Consider the following 19,325-nt stretch of genomic DNA (forward strand, 5'->3'; position numbering starts at 1 on the left):
GCAATCCTTTGCTATGAGCCACAGGATGAATGACAGATGGTATGTCAGGGTATTGATGATTCCTCTTCCTGCAGCTTTGACTGCTTTCCTCAAGATAGGTACCATAGAAAATTAGCAATCCGATGCATCATTTGTGTGTTCATGCCAAATAGTGGGCACACTGAACTTCATGGAGATATTTTTATTGTGGATACAAGCATTCAGCATAGATGAATGTGACGTGCAACAGATATGTGGAGCCAACGATTTATCTTGGTCTCCAGCTAGACACCCTAATTACAAGACATCTGTTTGCTTCATTGCTATAGTTAATGACTGCCTTCCTGCACTACAAATAACATGTGCACAAATGTTACACAAGGTATCAGTTTTGTTACTGCAGATGCGACGAATTTTTGTCAAAACATACACGCACACAATAACAGTGTTCTTAAATTTCAACACTTTACCTGGCATGCGTTCCCTGCCAGCCACCACGACACTTTTTCCAAAAAAACAGGTAAACTAAATCAGCACAACAACTCGCAGCTGCCACAAATGACAATTAAAATTGCATCTGGTTTCTACATTTGATAATGCTCAAGCAACTGTATGGTGCAAACATCAGTCATGTGTAAGGCATTCTTCATTCTACAGGAAGCATCCACCTCACTAACTTAGGGCAGAGGAAACCTTGTCACAATGCCTTTGCATGTAGCTCTTATAATGTCCCAAAACGGAGACTCTGAAATGTAAACATGTTATTTACTTGTAACCCAAAGGTAGTAGACCGTTTCAGCCTTGATGTTGGTGTTGGATGCGTCTAAATCTTAGAGTATAACTACTTTTGTTTCTGTAAAAAGTAAAACTTTTTGGACCAGTGTTATTATTAGACCTACTCCAGCATTACCCAATTCTACTAACACCAAAATTCATTAATTGCCATTGTATTTAACTTCAACCTATACATTTCTCTTTTAAAACATTCTAACCTCCATTGAAGTGTATCCGTATTTGCCTTTGCAAATGTACCATCAGTAGCTGTGCCTCCATCAAATGTGGCTGAAAAGTGTTTGTCTAAAGTAGGCTATTTCAGATGATGTGGTCCACACCAGGTTTGGAGTTTAAACACTTTAACTGCAATTTGTTGTTGAATAACTTACAATTTGCGGCCAGATCAAGTCTCACTTAATTACAGTTTATGCACTGATAATCGGCTAGCCACATACTACCGCTCGATTAATGTCCTGTATTGTGATTGAGTGCAGTAACATAACACTAAAGAAATTGAACACCATTATTAACATGTGGCAAGTCAATTGTTAACACAGTTCCTGCATAAAGCTCTTAAATCACTGTTCTTGGACTCTTAACATTCAAATCAGTCACAAAACAACATGCACTGTCAATAACTATTGGAAATAACAAGTCAGTTCAATTTGATCCATTTGTCACAATAGATGATCGTTATTGAAGTTTGACACAATTCCTAATGCTGATTAACTGCAACATGACAGTCACTTCTGAACAAACAGTCACTGAATCACAGGGTGATCTCCCATGTAAGAAATTTCAGATCAAATTTTGCACATTGTACGAGTTATAATTTGTGCTAACTTGTCTGTTGTATGTTTCTGTACTCCACCCAGAGATCCGAATGAGGGACAATTTTTAGTTCCAGAATATTTTACTCAAGAGGATGCCATCATTTAACCTTACAGTAGAGTTGTAGCTCCTCTGGAAAGATAACAGCTGTAGTTTCCCTTTGCGTACAGCTGTTTGCAGTACCATTACAGCCAGGTGATTTTGGTCGATGTTAATTAAAAGGCCTGCAACTACTGAAAAGGCTGCTAGCTCTCTTTAGGAATGACACATTTGTATGACATCTCAATATATACCCTCCATTGTGGTTACACCTGTGGTGTGGCTACCTGTATTGTTGAGGCATGCAAGTCACCCCGCCATGGCAAGGCCCATGGTCCATGCTTCATGTGGGGGAGTCTTATGATACTTCTTATAAATTTGAATGTCTTGCAGAATAGGCATATTCAATATAGAACTTAGTGATCATCCTATCACATCCTGTGGCTTTCCTCTATCGAGCAGTTTCTAGTGCCGCCCCGCCCCCCCCCCCCCATTTATATTTAAATCGTAGTATGGTCAAACATGGGAACTGCATGTTTATCATCAGTGAAGGAATTTTGGAAAACATAATTTAATATTTCAGCTTTCATTTTATCAGCTTCTATTTTAGTGCCATTGTGGTCAACAAGTAAGCATTTGGAAAGATCATTTTATTCAATTGAGTAAGTCTACATACAACCAAAATTCATTTAGCATTTTTTGACAGGTCAGCAGAGAAAATTAGCCTTTAAAATTCCTTGAACACTTTTCACATATCTGTCCTTACTCTTGATGCGACTACATTCAGCCTTTGTGTGACAACAAGAGTTTGGCTTCTGAGCACACTGTTTTGTTATAGCTTCCTGATATTGTTACTGAAACATGGTAGGTCCTTGCTATCTGTCATACTTTCCATGAGATGTACACTCTTATTCGGTGTGCAACAGATTTGAATTTGTGCCAGATATTTTCCACTCTCTCCTCCCCAGAAATGAATATTCACTGCTAATTGCTCTGATAATTCTGTTTCTGTCACAATTGTTAAGCATAAGTGTCTGTCGACTTTATTTAACTTTTTGTGAAACTTCAGTTATCAATGATAATGTGATAACCTTGTAGCCGATTCATATCTCTTCCCTGACTGAACTGAAAAGTTCAGGACTGTATGCTGCAACAGATATTATATGATTCGTTTCCTTGATGGTTAGCTGTCTCACCAGCTGCCCCAGATAATATTCAGAAAGTAGATTTGGTACAGTGTCAAAGGATTCTTCATTCTTGTACGCTGTTTTAAATGCAGATTGAAGTCCTCCACCCATAAATATTGCACGATCAGAGAAATTATGCACATTATTTTCCAAGCTTTCTCTGATATTTTCCACTCTTTAGATATTTGATTTGATTAGGTGATAAAAATTTGAGATAAGTACTTTAGGTCCCTCCTTGGCACTTATCTTCAGCCAAACGACCTCTCACCTCTGACTGTGTTCATCTCAGTAGACATTACAGACTTATTTATTTAAATAAATAAATACAGTGCTTCCAGATGTGTCCAAAGTATCCTTGTAGTATATATTCAATTCTTTGTTAAATATTTCACTGCTATTTATTTTTTGTTCCAAGAAATGTTCCGTTCCAAGTATTACATGCACATTGTTAGTATTATTGAGTAACAGTAGTTGTAGAGCATTACCCTGAACACTCCTTCAGTTAATTAATAATAGGTTTATATTTTCTTTTTATAATATACTGGGATCTTTTCCATTTCATAACAGCTGTAACTAACCTACTTTTGTCTTCAGTATGTGTACCATAACTAACTGACCATCCAGTGTAATAAAGTGCTATCTCCAACCTGAAGAATCCACATGTGAATGCCACTCACATTTAATCTGAGCAAGTGCTTCTGTAGTGCAGAGAGATCAAATTTGCATCAGAGGTCATTGCTGAATCAGTGAATCTTCTGATTACAAAATCCACTTGGCTCCAAATAAGACAGCCACATTAAGTCGCAATGCCAGCTATTTGCAGCAGTGCCTTCAGTAATTGCCAGCAGAGCCTTTTCCTTATCTAGGGCGACACTTTGAGGCAAGTATACAGTGTCCACACTGGACTTCATTCACAATCCAGCTGCTATTTCCGTCAGATGTTTCTTCATCTGCCCAATAACGAGCAACTCCTATTAATGTCTGCCATTCCATCTTGGATGACGGAGATCCCACTAGATCAAGCATGTTGAACAGCATAGTAGTGTCAGGGTTGACTGCATGCCATAGTTGGCACTCCAGAAGCACTGCTCATGGCAGCCTGGAGCTTATTGACTGCACCCAACATAGCTTCTAGCTGTTTGTGGACTGCGGCCAATTTCCCCTGCATCTATGTATAATGAGAACAGTACTTGAGCTTAATTATCAATTAAATAGATCTAATTATGCTCATTACAGAATTAAAAGGATCTAAAGCTGTCTGGTCTGATAGTCTAATGATCTGAGACAATACCAGTGGATCAAATGACACTAACAGCCATAAAATATGCAAATAATTAAAAAAATTAGAAAGTCTTGATAACATAGACAAAAGAGTTGCTGTTTGTTTCCACAAAGAAGCATACAATAAAACTGCTGCTCTAAAAATTACCTAGACATGAACTTTCAAGTGGTTTTACGACTTCATTATTAATATGTACATTTTTTTTTCTGGTATGCCAATTATCCATTAGGTTGTTATTAGAGTAACTGATTTTCAAGTCTATTTCCAGAGTGGACCATATCTGTTATATATTTTATATTTAAGTTGGGTGTGTGTATAATTATACCTGTTAAATTATAATGTTACACATTAATATTGGAATGTTCATTTCCTCCTCTATCTGTGGTCCTCTAAAAGATTTTGGTCAAAAGTAATAGACAACATTCTCTTAGAATGTAAAAGATCTCATAACAGTAGTTTTCATTTCAGATTTCGCCTCACATACAGACTGATACTACGAGAAAAGGAGCTTCATTTCAATATAGGCATATACAATCCTAGCAAAGACCTTACATTCAGTTTCAATTTACTGCTTCATACTTATTTTAAAGTTCCTGATGTACGACGTTGCCAGATTACGGGGTTACATGGCTGCACATTCATTGATAAGGTAAGAGATGCATCATCGTTGTGAATTCAGCGCTATTTAGCTGCTGATATAAAGGGTGTAACAAAACTGTGTGGCACAAATTGCAGGACACATTCCTCACACATAGATGAAGAAATGATGTTATATGAACATGGGTCTGGAAACTCGTTGTTTCCATGTTACAACTCATTTTCTCCAACTCGTTAGTGACGGGAAACCCACATGAATGGAAAGCACCAGCATCCCACAGGCAACTCTTTCTTACAGTTGGTGTTAAATATGCCCTCCGTGGGCATTGATACGTGCATCAACCTGCTGTCATAGTGAAACTCAGATGCATGATGTATCCCTGGAGTATTGCGTATCGTTTCGCAGCCTTCCATAATATGGGCACAGAGACTCTGAACATCTTGTACCGAGGTTCGGTACACAAGAGCTTTCAAATGCCTCCACAAATAAAAGTCTAGTGGATTTAGGTCTGGAGAGTGTGGAGGCCAGGCAATTGGTCCATATCTACTTATCCATCCGTCACCTAATCCGTTGTTTAGAAGCCAGTTGACATTAACACTAAAATGAGGAGTTGCTTCATCATGCCTGAAGTACATGTTTTGTTGCACAGCTAAACGCACATCTGCTAAAGGATCAGGTAGAACATTCTGTACGAAATTATGATAACTTTTTCTGTTGAGCCTGGGTGCAAGAAAGTGAAGCCCTACCAAACAGTCTCCAACAATGCCAGCCCAAACACTGACAGAAAATTTTTGTTGATGACTTGCTTCAGCAGTTGTCAGAATGTCTGTCCATACATGCCAATTACAAAAATTTACAATCTCATCTCTTTTAAACACCACCTCATCTGTGAACAGTGCCATTGCAGTAAAATTGGGGTTGACACTTCGTTGAATAAACCATTTGCATAAGAGTACTTGTGCAGGAAAATCAGCTGCTGATAGTGCCTTCATACACTATAAATGGTGTGGATACAAATGGTCCTCTTGTGACACTCACCGGACAGTCGTGTGGTCAACATTCATTGTGGGAGCTACATGTTTTATACTGACACTATGGTTGTTGTCAATTGCATGAAGAATTGCAATCTCCTACTGCAGTGTCCTCGTCCTTCGAGGCTCCCATGGTTGCAAGTAACAGGCTTAAATGCCTCTTGTTCTCTAAGTCGATGATCAGTGACTTCAAACATTTTCCTGTCGGGGTACTTTCATCCTGGAAATCTCTCCTGTACTAACATCGAGTACAAGTAGCATTGCCATCAGCTAATCCATTCATCAAATGGGCATCTGACATCTCTGCATGTGTGTACACTGCCATTGCATGAACCAGGTCTGTGATTAACTCTACGTACTAGCCTATGTGCTTGCAACAGTCATACTGGTTGTTAGAACAGTTGATTTTTACCTGTAAACAAGCAATAATGTACGTCACATGGAAACAGGGACATGTAAAACGAAACACTGGCAGTGCACAACATAACCAGACATCACCAAGAATGCATGTTCCCCATTATTTTAATGTTCTGTTCCTATGTGTTTCCCATGATTAATGAGTTGGACAAAATGAGTTATAATATGGAAACAAAATTCCCAGACCCATGTTTATATAACATAATTTCATGATCTAAGTGTGAGGAATGTGTCCTGCAATTTGTGCTATACACTTTTGTTAGACCCTATATAGACTGACCATATACTGAACTTCACATGTATAAAGTAACATATGGTAACGTATGACATACGTATTGCAATATTTAACTTTTTAATGTATTTTGTCCTAACAGACACGCGACGGTGCCATTTTCCAAGAAGGCCGTGATGTTGTAACTATTTCAGAATGGACTGATCGCATATACCAGAACACTCCTCAAGAACATATAATAACCAATGTAGTTTCGGGACGTAAAATGAGAATCCAGAAATATAATTTCCCTGACACAGGTATTTCAGTTGAAAATGTTACAATTAACGTTAAGAATTTTATTTCTCAGGTACTTCCGTATTGAAGAAATTATTTTAATGTAGAAAATTAATAGAAGCCTGTCGGTGTAATAAACCAGTGTTTAAGAGTTTCTGCATATTGCAAGCATCACACTCATTGTTTCTCAGTTTAAAAAATGGTTTAAAGTGTAATCAGGTTTTTCGTAACTACTTCAATACAAACAAATAATTTTAAAGAATTGCTAAATTTGTAACATTTTTACAGCAGAGTCTTAAATGTGTTAATATTTTTATGAGATGTTGCAATTTTTGCTGGCATCCAAAACATTATAACACAGGCCAGTGATGAAAAAACATTTTTAATGAAGGTGACTTATTCCTTTAGCTTTTAGTATGTTGAATCCTACTATGATAACAAAAGAGCCATATAACCTAACATTTATTTCTTTACATTTAACAGTCAGTATTTGAAAATGGAAATTTTTAGTGATTTGTTAATAGTATGTATTTCACATGCTATTTAAATTAACGAAAGTATGAAACTGAAAATTAGGTGGCACATAACTACTGGGCAAACTGTTTCCTTCTCTCTGTAAATCTCTCCTCAGGCAGGTATCAACTGGCCATCATACATATCTCTGTCCTGAGCATCCTCCTTGATTTTTCTTGTAACTTTTTCCTCTCTTCATTTCTGTTAGCACTCCTGTCCTCCTTCCTCTCCCTCTTTTTCCTTCTACTCTTCTTCTCATCATTCTCTGTCGTATACAATTCCTGCATAATATGTGTCTCATCCAAAATGTTTTCCTCTACTGTATCATCCTCATAAAGTTCCTCTCATCTCCTGCCCTGTGCAGCACCTCCTTATTTCCCATTCTTTTGGACCTTTTCACTTTCCTCTTTCTTCTCTATAACCAAATGTCAAAACTTTCTAAATATTTCTGTCATCTTTGCTGATTCTCATTGCTTTGATCTTGCCAGCATTCAATTTCCTTCCACATTTTTTATCCACAACCACAATATTCTCCGTCATTTCCTGGAGCTTTTCCTCTGTTTCTGCTAGCACAGTCATATCTTCAGTGCACTTATGGTTTTTATTCTTCCTCCTCTTCATTGTATGGGAAGAACTATTTTCATTAAAACAAATCTATTACTATCTCTACTTAAGAGGTTGGGCCTAGTAAAACAGATGTTGAAAGCCCTCCATAGAGATGGAGAATTGAAAATGAACATGTTTGTTGGACCTGAGATTTGAAAAATGTTAGATTTTGGATTTTGAATTGACAGTAACTGTGAGAGGATGCTGTGATATCACTGACGAAGGTTGTTACTAAATTTGTAGGCTCAGAAAAGATGCACAACATATTTCTGCTGCTGCCAACAGATAGGAAAAGTTCAAGATATGAGGCTATTTGATGAGCCTTGAGATTCACTTTTTGAACAGTCTTTATCTCCCCCTCACACACACACACACACACACACACACACACACACACACACAGAGAGAGAGAGAGAGAGAGAGAGAGAGAGAGAGAGAGAGAGAGAGAGAGAGAGAGACTAAATTTTACTTGATGCCCGTGAGGGAGAAGCTGAGGTCTTTCATCATAACATGAAAGTGAATAAAAGAAGTTATCAGGGAGTCTAGAATATCAATATGTTGAGAGGCTGCTGTCTATCACTTCACTTGGACATACAACAGGCAATTCGTTGGAGAAAAAGCTATATCACTTGCTTTAAGAGGAGGGAAAGGAAACGTAAGCCAATGGGCACATAATTCATATGTAATGAAGAGGACTTTTCATTTTTGTATAGTCTTAGTTCATATTGAAAAATTACATTACATTTATTATCTGTGTTTTGCTTATTTTCTAGTTTGTAGTGAAGTTACATTATGACAAAGCCTGTGGGATAGAGGGGTGGGGGTAGAAAGACAGATGTCGGATATAAACCATGAGATTATTATCTAACAAAGTAAACAAAATATTTTTTGTTGGCCTGTGTACCAAATCAGTAGTGAAATAGAAAGGCATTACCAAATAAATAGGTGCTTAATCATAAAAAAAGTTTTGAAAAATTTTATATGGCTACATGTTTTAAAATTTCAGTTTTGATTTTCTTATTCTTTTTATGAAACAAATTTTACAGTTTTACTATGTTCTTACATTTCCAGTTGTGTGGAATCCATGGATTGAGAAGGCCAAAGAAATAACAGATTTTGGAGATGATGAGTTTCCTAACATGGTGTGTGTAGAATCTGGCCATGTTTCCAGTCCTGTAATCCTTTTACCAGGAACTGCATTTGAAGCAAGTCAGATTTTGCAGGTAGATTCTAACATGTTTCCCTTAGTTTATTGCGTATTTGGGAATAATACAATTTTTGTAGTTCATAGTTTGCTTCAAATACTGTGTGTACCCAGTCTCTCCCATCTACTCAACCTCCCACTTCCAGCTCCACTCCCTCCAAAACCTCAAAATTCCAATCAACACAATCTGGAACCATAACACCCTAATTCAGTAGTTAACCTTTCCTCCAAACCTCTCTCCAATCCGAAACCTCTGTCCTATCCAAAGGCCTCACCTTCAGCCCCACTCCCAGATTCAACCAAACAGCCCTCGTCAAAGATTTACTGTCCTACACTCGTACTCTCTGCTGGAAGTATCACTTTGCCACGAAGAAAAATGATCCTAATCCTACTCCTAATGATCCAACTCCCCAAGACACTATCCAAATTTAACCCTGCCTGGAACAGTTCCGTCCTCCGTCACAGCGGGACCCACCTCCTCTTCCTCAAAATTACCCTCTCCAAACCTTCCAGGAATTTCTGACTTCCAGCCTTGCCTCTCAATCCTTCTTAAAAAACCTTAATCCTACTCCCAACATCACCACTGCCGAAGCCCAGGCTATCCGTGATCTGAAGGCTGACCGGTCCATCATCATCCTTCCGGCGGACAAGGGTTCCACGACCGTGGTACTTGATCGTCGGGAGTATGTGGCTGAGGGACTGCGTCAGCTTTCAGACAACACCACATACAAAGTCTGCCAAGGTAATCCCATTCCTGATGTCCAGGCGGAGCTTCAAGGAATCCTCAGAACCTTAGGCCCCCTACAAAACCTTTCACCTGACTCCATCAACCTCCTGACCCCACCGACACCCCGCACCCCTACCTTCTCCCTAAAATTCACAAACCCAATCATCCCGGCCGCCCCATTGTAGCTGGTTACCAAGCCCCCACAGAACGTGTCTCCGCCTACGTAGATCAACACCTTCAACCCATTACATGCAGTCTCCCATCCTTCATCAAAGACACCAACCACTTCCTCGAATGCCTGGAATCCTTACCCAATCCGTTACCCCCGGAAACCATTCTTGTAACCATTGATGCCACTTCCTTATACACAAATATCCCGCACGTCCAGGGCCTCGCTGCGATGGAGCACTTCCTTTCAAGCCGATCACCTGCCACCCTACCTAAAACCTCTTTCCTCATTACCTTAGCCAGCCTCATCCTGACCCACAACTTCTTCACTTTTGAAGGCCAGACATACCAACAATTAAAGGGAACAGCCATGGGTACCAGGATGGCCCCCTCATACGCCAACCAATTCATTGGTCGCTTAGAGGAAGCCTTCTTGGTTACCCAAGCCTGCCAACCCAAAGTTTGGTACAGATTTATTGATGACATCTTCATGATATGGACTCACAGTGAAGAAGAACTCCAGAATTTACTCTCCAACCTCAACTCCTTTGGTTCCATCAGATTCACCTGGTCCTACTCCAAATCCCATGCCACTTTCCTTGATGTTGACCTCCGCCTGTCCAACGGCCAGCTTCACACGTCCGTCCACATCAAACCCACCAACGAGCAACAGTACCTCCATTACGACAGCTGCCACCCATTCCACATCAAACGGTCCCTTCCCTACAGCCTAGGTCTTCGTGGCAAACGAATCTGCTCCAGTCCGGAATCTCTGAAGCATTACACCAACAACCTGACAACAGCTTTCGCATCCCGCAACTACTCTCCCGACCTGGTACAGAAGCAAATAACCAGAGCCACTTCCTCATCCTCTCAAACCCAGAACCTCCCACAGAAGAACCACAGAAGTGCCCCACTTGTGACAGGATACTTTCCGGGACTGGATCAGATTCTGAATGTGGCTCTCCAGCAGGGATACGACTTCCTCAAATCCTGCCATGAAATGAGATCCATCCTTCATGAAATCCTCCCCACTCCACCAAGAGTGTCTTTCCGCCGTCCACCTAACCTTCATAACCTCTTAGTTCATCCCTACGAAATCCCCAAACCACCTTCCCTACCCTCTGGCTCCTACCCTTGTAACCGTCCCCAGTGTAAAACCTGTCCCATGCACCCTCCCACCACCACCTACTCCAGTCCTGTAACCCGGAAGGTGTACACGATCAAAGGCAGAGCCACGTGTGAAAGCACCCACGTGATCTACCAACTGACCTGCCTACACTGTGATGCATTCTATGTGGGAATGACCAGCAACAAACTGTCCATTCGCATGAATGGACACAGGCAGACAGTGTTTGTTGGTAATGAGGATCACCCTGTGGCTAAACATGCCTTGGTGCACGGCCAGCACATCTTGGCGCAGTGTTACACCGTCCGGATTATCTGGATACTTCCCACTAACACCAACCTATCCGAACTCTGGAGATGGGAACTTGCTCTTCAATATATCCTCTCTTCCCGTTATCCACCAGGCCTCAATCTCCGCTAATTTCAAGTTGCCGCCACTCATACCTCACCTGTCATTCGACAACATCTTTGCCTCGGCACTTCTGCCTCGACTGACATCTCTGCCCAAACTTTAAATATGTCTGCTTGTGTCTGTATATGTGTGGATGGATATGTGTGTGTGTGCGAGTGTATACCCGTCCTTTTTTCCCCCTAAGGTAAGTCTTTCCGCTCCCGGGATTGGAATGACTCCTTACCCTCTCCCTTAAAACCCACATCCTTTCGTCTTTCCCTCTCCTTCCTGATGAGGCAACAGTTTGTTGCGAAAGCTTGAATTCTGTGTGTATGTTTGTGTTTGTTTGTGTGTCTGTTTGTGTTTGTTTGTGTGTCTGTCGACCTGCCAGCACTTTCATTTGGTAAGTCACATCATCTTTGTTTGATGTGACTTACCAAACAAAAGCGCTGGCACGTCGATAGACACACAAACATACACACAAAATTCAAGCTTTCGCAACAAACTGTTGCCTCATCAGGAAAGAGGGAAGGAGAGGGAAAGACGAAAGGATGTGGGTTTTAAGGGAGAGGGTAAGGAGTCATTCCAATCCCGGGAGCGGAAAGACTTAAGGGGAAAAAAGGATGGGTATACACTCGCGCACACACACACATATCCATCCACACATATACAGACACAAGCAGACATATTTAAAATACTACCGCACTGATTGTTAACTCCCGCAGTGTCAAATACTTGCATAATGATTTCTTGAATGACATGCCAAAACAATGTTTCTATAAGTTAACAGTTGCCTGTAAGAGAAAACTCAAACCGACAAGTACTCGGTGCTGTTCTCTCATGTGATGTACAGAGTAAGGTAACTAATGAATCACATTTTGCCATGTGGTGACCATTGAGTTATGTAGACTTGGAGGATTATATATATATATAAATGGTGTTCCTTAACATGCATGAATAATACAGTTCTTTTAGCCAGTAGCCTCTGCAGTTTTGTTCTCCTTCTTGAAGTAAGGACAATGGTCCCTTCTTGATCTACAAAAACACTGTTAATAGCACTTGCCTGTGATATTCCAACTGCTTGCAAAGTATCCGTAATCAAGTAACACTTCGTGTTCAGTGTATTAGCACGAGGGCAAACGTATTTAAATTACACAATTTCAATACCAAGTAATCGCAATTTATGTTCAGAGTATAGTAAATGTGCTTGTTTTAGGATGTAAACTTCGTGACATGTCAGGATGGCTTCCACCTGTCGTATTGCAAATCATTGAAAGTATCCATGTGAGAATCCACTGTTGTAAAAGTAAAGAATAAGCCATTTCCACAATGGATAACAAAACAAAACAAATAACTTCTTTCCAAACTTTAGCTGCATTTTCAGGTACTCAGGTACAGACAATGTCTACATTAAATTGACTCAAACTGTGAGGAATCTCTAAATGAAAGTGTATATGAAATAGTGCTGTTTTGTATTTTGTATTTTAAAATGTATGAAGTAACACTTAGCATTATAAAATACAGTGAGGAAAGACTCAATATAATTGTTGCACAGCCTCACATAAAGTTAGATGATTCCAGCATGGAAGGCTACCTATAGCTGTATGGGATAGGTCAAGGAACACATTTATTCAAAATGTAGCACTTCCTACATCCTCACCATGCCTAATAGTCAGACTTCACCCTACCAGACCGAAGACTAGAATTACTATATTTATATGACTAAATGAATCTTTCATCTCCTTCCTTGATGTATTCACTGTGTTCCTCTTCTGTTTCCCTCGCAGTGCTTCAGTAACTCACTCTTCGCAAAGTTAACTTGGTTAACTTGATGCAGTCACCATTCATAACTTGCAGGTATACTGGAGCTCCTGTCACAGCTTGTACCTGTGGGAAATTATTTAGCAAGTCAAAAGCTTCCTTACACACTGGACTCGCATTCGGGAGGGATCACTCCAGGCAAATGCCGGGATAGTTCCTTTGAAAGGGCACGGCCGACTTCCTTCCCCATCCTTCCCTAATCCGATGAGACCGATGACCTCGCTGTCTGGTCTCCTTCCCCAAAGAACCCAACTCAAAAGCTTCCACCCAATACTTCATTTATCAATGTGGTCCCAAAATGCAAGGACGCAAGAGGAGGGTAAAATTTTTAAAATTGCTGTTGCACAGTTACAGCAGAACTGCTTCAGCAGTGGATGACTGCCATGTGCTCTAAAACTGGATTGCATGCCCAGTGAGCAGTAAGAGTAAAACGAAGAAGAATTCAACAAACTTCACGTGTTCTTAGAGTGGATGAAGAGACAAGGAAAAATTTTTCCATGTTACGTGTTATCATGTACCTATAAAGTTGGTCTCTGCCTGAGTGTGATGTATACATACTGTAAAAGTTTCCTGTGCTAGCATACAGTTTGTATTGCTGTGTGTAGTCAGAAATGCAGTATACTGTAGAGTCATTCACAGCATTTCATCATGTGCTGTTTCATCAACAAAGGAACACTTTCCAAAAGTTCATAGGTCATCTAAATTTTGTGTGGAAATGACAGTGTACCCTAGAGATTTTGGGTGGATTGACAATTTACCCTAGAGAACATAAGCATACTGAAATTAAAATGTCTCGTGTGCGTGCGTGAGCACGCGCATGCATGTCCACAAGCGGAAAGAGCTGGTAATTGAACAAATGTGTCAGTAGCTGTTAGTTTTAATCTTCCTTGACTTTAAAATCTATTCTTGCAGAAAATAGTGATAACAGGGTCCATCTTACAGAACAACACAATTCTATGTTTATCTTTAACCAGACATGTTGGACACTAGTGTTAATAGTTGCTAGTGTTGCCATACAAATGTAGCACTGAGGCATATAAAAGAGCTAATAAACAATTTAACAGGGCTGAACTGGTCAACAACAACAACAACAATTATAAAGCGTGACTGAAGTGGATAAGCAGCCAAAGGAAATCAGAAACTCTTTTGAGAGGAATTAACTACACATTCACTGACTATTCCAGAACTGTGGTGAAATATGTTTGTCTCTAGCAAACCTTAAAATTGTTTTCTTGCAAGAAGGTGCAAACTATTATTCATTTCTAGCTTCCTATTTATAAAATATTGTACATGCTTCCATCAGTACAATTGCATTGAGTCTCTTTCCTTCTTTGTTTCACCAGCTCAACTGTTCCACGCCTTGCTTCTGTTTTTTTTTTTTTTTTTTTTTACTGGTGTCTTTATGTTCAGGTGATGTGAGTGGAGGGCGGGGCTGCAGGTGGTACTGGAGGACGACGGGGTTCATCAAACCGTTCTAGCCACCATGTGCAGCAGCAACAGCAGCAGCAGCAACAACAGCAGCAGCAACAGCAGCAATTGCAGCTTCCCCACCTGCAACATCAGCAGCAACAGCAGCAGATCCATCACCACCATCACCCCCACCACCAACAGCAACATCAGCAACAACAACAGCAGCAGCAGCAGCAGCAGCAACAGCAGCAGTTGGCAGTTGCTCAGGCATCAGCCTCCACTAGTGGGGATATCCTGTGGCCTCATAGTGCCCCTTGGCTGGCTCTGAACAACATGTATGTGGGTGAAATGCTGCATCACAGATTGCTGCTGGAGCACGGCAAGACCAGCTCCGGCGTGCAGCCCCCTGAGCACCACCCACACCAGTGTGCGTCTCCATGTAGCATCTGTTCACTCAACCTGTAGCCCCCATCCTCCACTGACGGTGACTTTAAGAGAAGGCAGAGTTGCGTTTGCTGTGCATCGCACTTCTACCCTCGATGGACTTGGAGTTGTATTATTTTTTATTAGAGTGTAGGAGTTATTGCTCTGAAATGATTTTCGGAGAATACATATGTATAGTGTGTGTGTGTGTGTGTGTGTGTGTGTGTGTGTGTAAAAGACAAGAGCAATTTGTTGTGTTTGAGGCGTATTTTATGTATGGCCACCTTCCCATATTGGGTGTTAATCTGTTCTCTTGTGTGCACTAGTTGTGAACTTGGAAGTTTCTTAGTAGGCTCACATTGTGTGTGTCATGATGGTTAAATTCAAAGACAAATTAAAGTTTCCAGAACTTAAATATCTGATGTGCACATATTTGAAGCAAAAACAAGAAAGACTAATATGTTACATAATTTTGTATTTATTCAGAAATATGAAACTGCAGCTTTCAGTGTTTTAAAAAAAGTATAGATACATTTGTGATGCAAATTTTAGACAGAGTAGTTGGTCAGCAGATGCCTATCTATGTAAACAGTAGCAGCAATTTTCAAATTACTGTATGTGGCAAAGAGGGATTTGAGATAGAGAAGAGACTATTCAATATTCCTGTTCAGTTAATAGCAGGAAGTGAAAGTTTGTTCTTAAAATTTTGTTCTGTGTGTGCAGCAGAACACTTTTGTAGTGTCATCTGTTCTTTGAGATTTTCCTTATTTTCTGATAATGGAACTCTCCGCCTCACAAAAAACCCACTTCTGACGTTGCAGCAGTTAACTTTAACATCTAAGCTACTTCAGAATATACTGAGCATCAATTTGGAATGTTAATGTGCTAAAATAAGTAACATGTGGAATAGAATTTCAGTTCAGTCACTGAAATGACGGATTTATTTATTTTTGGATTTCCAACAAAAATGCAACAAGCTGAAGAATTTTGAAAAATATATTTTAAACTCTTTTTTTTATGATGAAAAATATTACCAAAATGATTCTCACATTTCAAACATAATTGCTGTTTTGCCATAAAAGAATACCTGTATCTACATAGAACCACTGAAGAAAGTTAATAGAGTGCTTCCGGGTGTTCTTTCAAGTTGATTTCACTTCATGTACAATATTAATATGGCTGACCCAGCTATCTTCTTCAGGTACTGCGAGTGTTGCTGTTTGGAATCTGGGCAGCGAGTAAACATAATAGTAAAACTCGCTGCACCTGAAGAAGATGGCTGGATCAGTCATCAAAATGTGGTGCATAAAATGGAAAAAAACTTGGCCCAACACCTGGAAGGACATTATTAATTGATCGCACAAAAAAAAAAAACCTGAGGGATCACAGCCCTCTGGAAATACTAACTGACTTATCACACACATTTTTATTTGCAGAACTTTATGAATTAAAGCAGTGACTTTGGAAAGTGGAAAAATACATAAATAAATCAATTATGCCTTTTTAAAATCAGAAACAAAACAAAAATATGTGCGTTTGAAGAATACAAATTTTAAAGTTAAACCTGTCATGAATAAATTCATACTTTAAATAAATTTCAGTCATACTCATTCATCATTGTTACATTCATATGAAATCTATCAAATCATTTGCTGTTTCACTAAACATACACATCTTAAATTGTTCAGTTATTACTGATGTATAGTATAGTGTTTAATATTCCATGTTATATATATTAAATATTATTGTTAGTGTTCTAGCATCTCTATTAGTATCTTGTAGAAACATTCAGATTTTGAAGTCTTATGAAATGTGTACCATCAATTTCTGTAAGAATACTGTTACTAAATACTTAGCATTGGATACAGATGTTTCAAATATTTCTTTTTGATGGTAACAAATTTAGTAACTTAACTCGGATCATTGAATGCTGTGATTAAACTACTCTCTGCAATAATTAAATTTGAAATAATTGTTAGAATTACACATGTTACTCTCCAGTCATGAATAAATAACCTATTAAGATATTTTGTACTTTTATGATATAGAGGTGCAAAGAGTGTGAAAGAATTCAATTTTTATATACACTATATTCTCATGTCAATCTGACCATTTAGAAAAGTTTAAGGTGAGACACTCCAATAGTTGAATGAATGAAATTTCTCTAATAGCATTCTGCTAAAATTCTGTAGCAACAGTATATACTACTTTTATCTTCATTTTGTACTAACTAGTTTCCAAAAGAGGCTAGTGTGCTGACTGGTGCTGCTCTTGACTGATGAAATGTGATCCATATTTGTTTTTAGTTTGTTATAACTATATACTTTTGTGAGATACAGTTTTATTGGAGGATGCCTGAAGTATGTAATGGCAGACAATAATTTAATGTATGAATGTTTATACAGATTTTGCTCTTGTGATTGCAGAGGCTCTCTTGCATTCTATGTTCTCAGTAAATAGCTGTAGGTAAACTTTGTTTGTTCTTTTGAAATTATTTTGACCATGTCGCATGGTGTATAATGTATTGAACTTCTTGCTGAATATTTGAACTATCCATCAGAATTAATTTTGACTGACAATATATTGGTATGGTCTGACCAATCAAAATGTATGCATGGAAGAACACTGTGTTTTTTGGAATTACCTCATTGTAAGCTAAGTGTATTTCATCTTCCTCCTCCTTTCTTTGTCCTTTCTTTTTTCCACCACAGATGACAATAGTAGATACCTTAAAGGTTGTACACTGTGTTCTACTCATTTCTGTCTGAAGTACAGTATGGCACCATGCTGCCCTCGTTGCCAGGAATACAGTTTTCTTGGTCAGCCTTAAGTTTTGTACCCAACATATAACCCCAAAAAAGAAAACAAAAAACTACAAAATTGCTTCTTGTCCCTACCTAAAAGACAAAAATTGTAACTGGAATGTGATGTACTATTTTGCTGTAATGTTCATGAACTTCTGACAAGGTTATACAAAGATTCATTATTGTATTCTGTTCTTTTCTTTGGGAAGAAGAAAAAGAGCAGCACAATAAAGAATATGTATGTATTATTAATAGTGCTATTTATGCCCATAGGAAAAAGATAATGGTCCTCATTGTCATCTGAGCACACCTGAATCAAACTGATAATTATTCTTTACCATACTCAAAGACAGACATTGTATTGTGAATGGAAATATTTGTATCTAATAAGGTGATGGGGGCACATGACAAAACAGAGTGTTGAAGCAATATACTGCTTAAAAACTTAGCAAGATTAATCTTTGTTGTTGCTTTTAAGTTAATTTTCCTGCTGTAATTGTCAGAAACAGGCATTTTATATATTTTCTGTGTATGTTGGAATGAAATTGTGCAAGAGGCATTTTCTAAATTGTTGATATGTTCATCAGCTTTTGTAGCAGTATGTGAGGAATGGATTATAATAAATGAGGGAAAATATTGATTTTAAATGAATTATTGTTGGTGAAGTGAGTATACACAAATTTTAGAGGAGAACATGAAGGTAGTGTAAGTAATACAGCAAGAACATGTAGAATATCTCACAGTGCTTAATGTAAATGTGAAGCTTGAGAAATCAGTGTCACAGGCACTAAATGATGATTGGGGTACTATACATACATAACGCAGCATACCATATGTTGTTAGTCTCCAGAATTCATTCAAAACAGTGTAATCTGTTTTGTTTTGTGTAAGACAACAAAATGTGAAGGAATCTGTTTTGTTCAGTAATTTTGCATTATTTGAAGGTATTCTTAAAGTAATAGTGTTTACATTCCCCACTCCTATGAAACCTACATGCTTATAATATAGACTACACAGTTATCTCAAGTAAGTTTTTCTGTGTGTCATGTGAGACACAATTTCTTGTGCAGATGTTGCACCTGTGTAATTCATGAAGACTTCTATAAGGACATGTCAGAAAGCTAAATTTCATTTTATAGTTTTTGATTGCTGAATATCTGTATTGTAATAATCTGTTTGATAGCGTTCATTTTGGTGAATTGACTCTGATCATGTAGATGGGATTGGTGCAATAAAGCTTTTTCAGAATTTCTTTCTTTTAATTTTTCATTAATGTACCACATTGTAATGTCCTGTTGAGAGAATGAATGTCTCTTTGGGATGTTAAGTCATTAGTGTCTACTGCTTTGACAGTTTAAAATAAACGGTAATAATTTAAATTTGATACAAATTCTAGGTAACACTATTTCTTTCTGAACAGAAGAATAAATCAAATTATGGAAACTTTTATTTCTATTATTCCACCTTATTTGTCCAACTGATTA

At 38.7% G+C, this 19,325-nt stretch overlaps 1 protein-coding gene across 1 annotated transcript in view; it reads left to right on the top strand.

Moving 5' to 3' along the window:
- LOC126263721 (uncharacterized) overlaps window positions 1–19,089 on the top strand; it is a 266,843-nt gene extending 247,754 nt beyond the window's left edge. The window contains exons 5-8 of the mRNA XM_049960875.1: window positions 4,561–4,741; window positions 6,513–6,669; window positions 8,837–8,988; window positions 14,615–19,089. Of these exons, the coding sequence (XP_049816832.1) occupies window positions 4,561–4,741; window positions 6,513–6,669; window positions 8,837–8,988; window positions 14,615–14,623 (499 nt within the window). The 3' untranslated portion in view covers window positions 14,624–19,089. The remainder of the gene's footprint in view (window positions 1–4,560; window positions 4,742–6,512; window positions 6,670–8,836; window positions 8,989–14,614) is intronic.
- Window positions 19,090–19,325: the final 236 nt, after the last annotated feature.

The sequence above is a fragment of the Schistocerca nitens genome, chromosome 6 (assembly GCF_023898315.1).
Source record: "Schistocerca nitens isolate TAMUIC-IGC-003100 chromosome 6, iqSchNite1.1, whole genome shotgun sequence".
NCBI classification, from domain to species: domain Eukaryota; kingdom Metazoa; phylum Arthropoda; class Insecta; order Orthoptera; family Acrididae; genus Schistocerca; species Schistocerca nitens.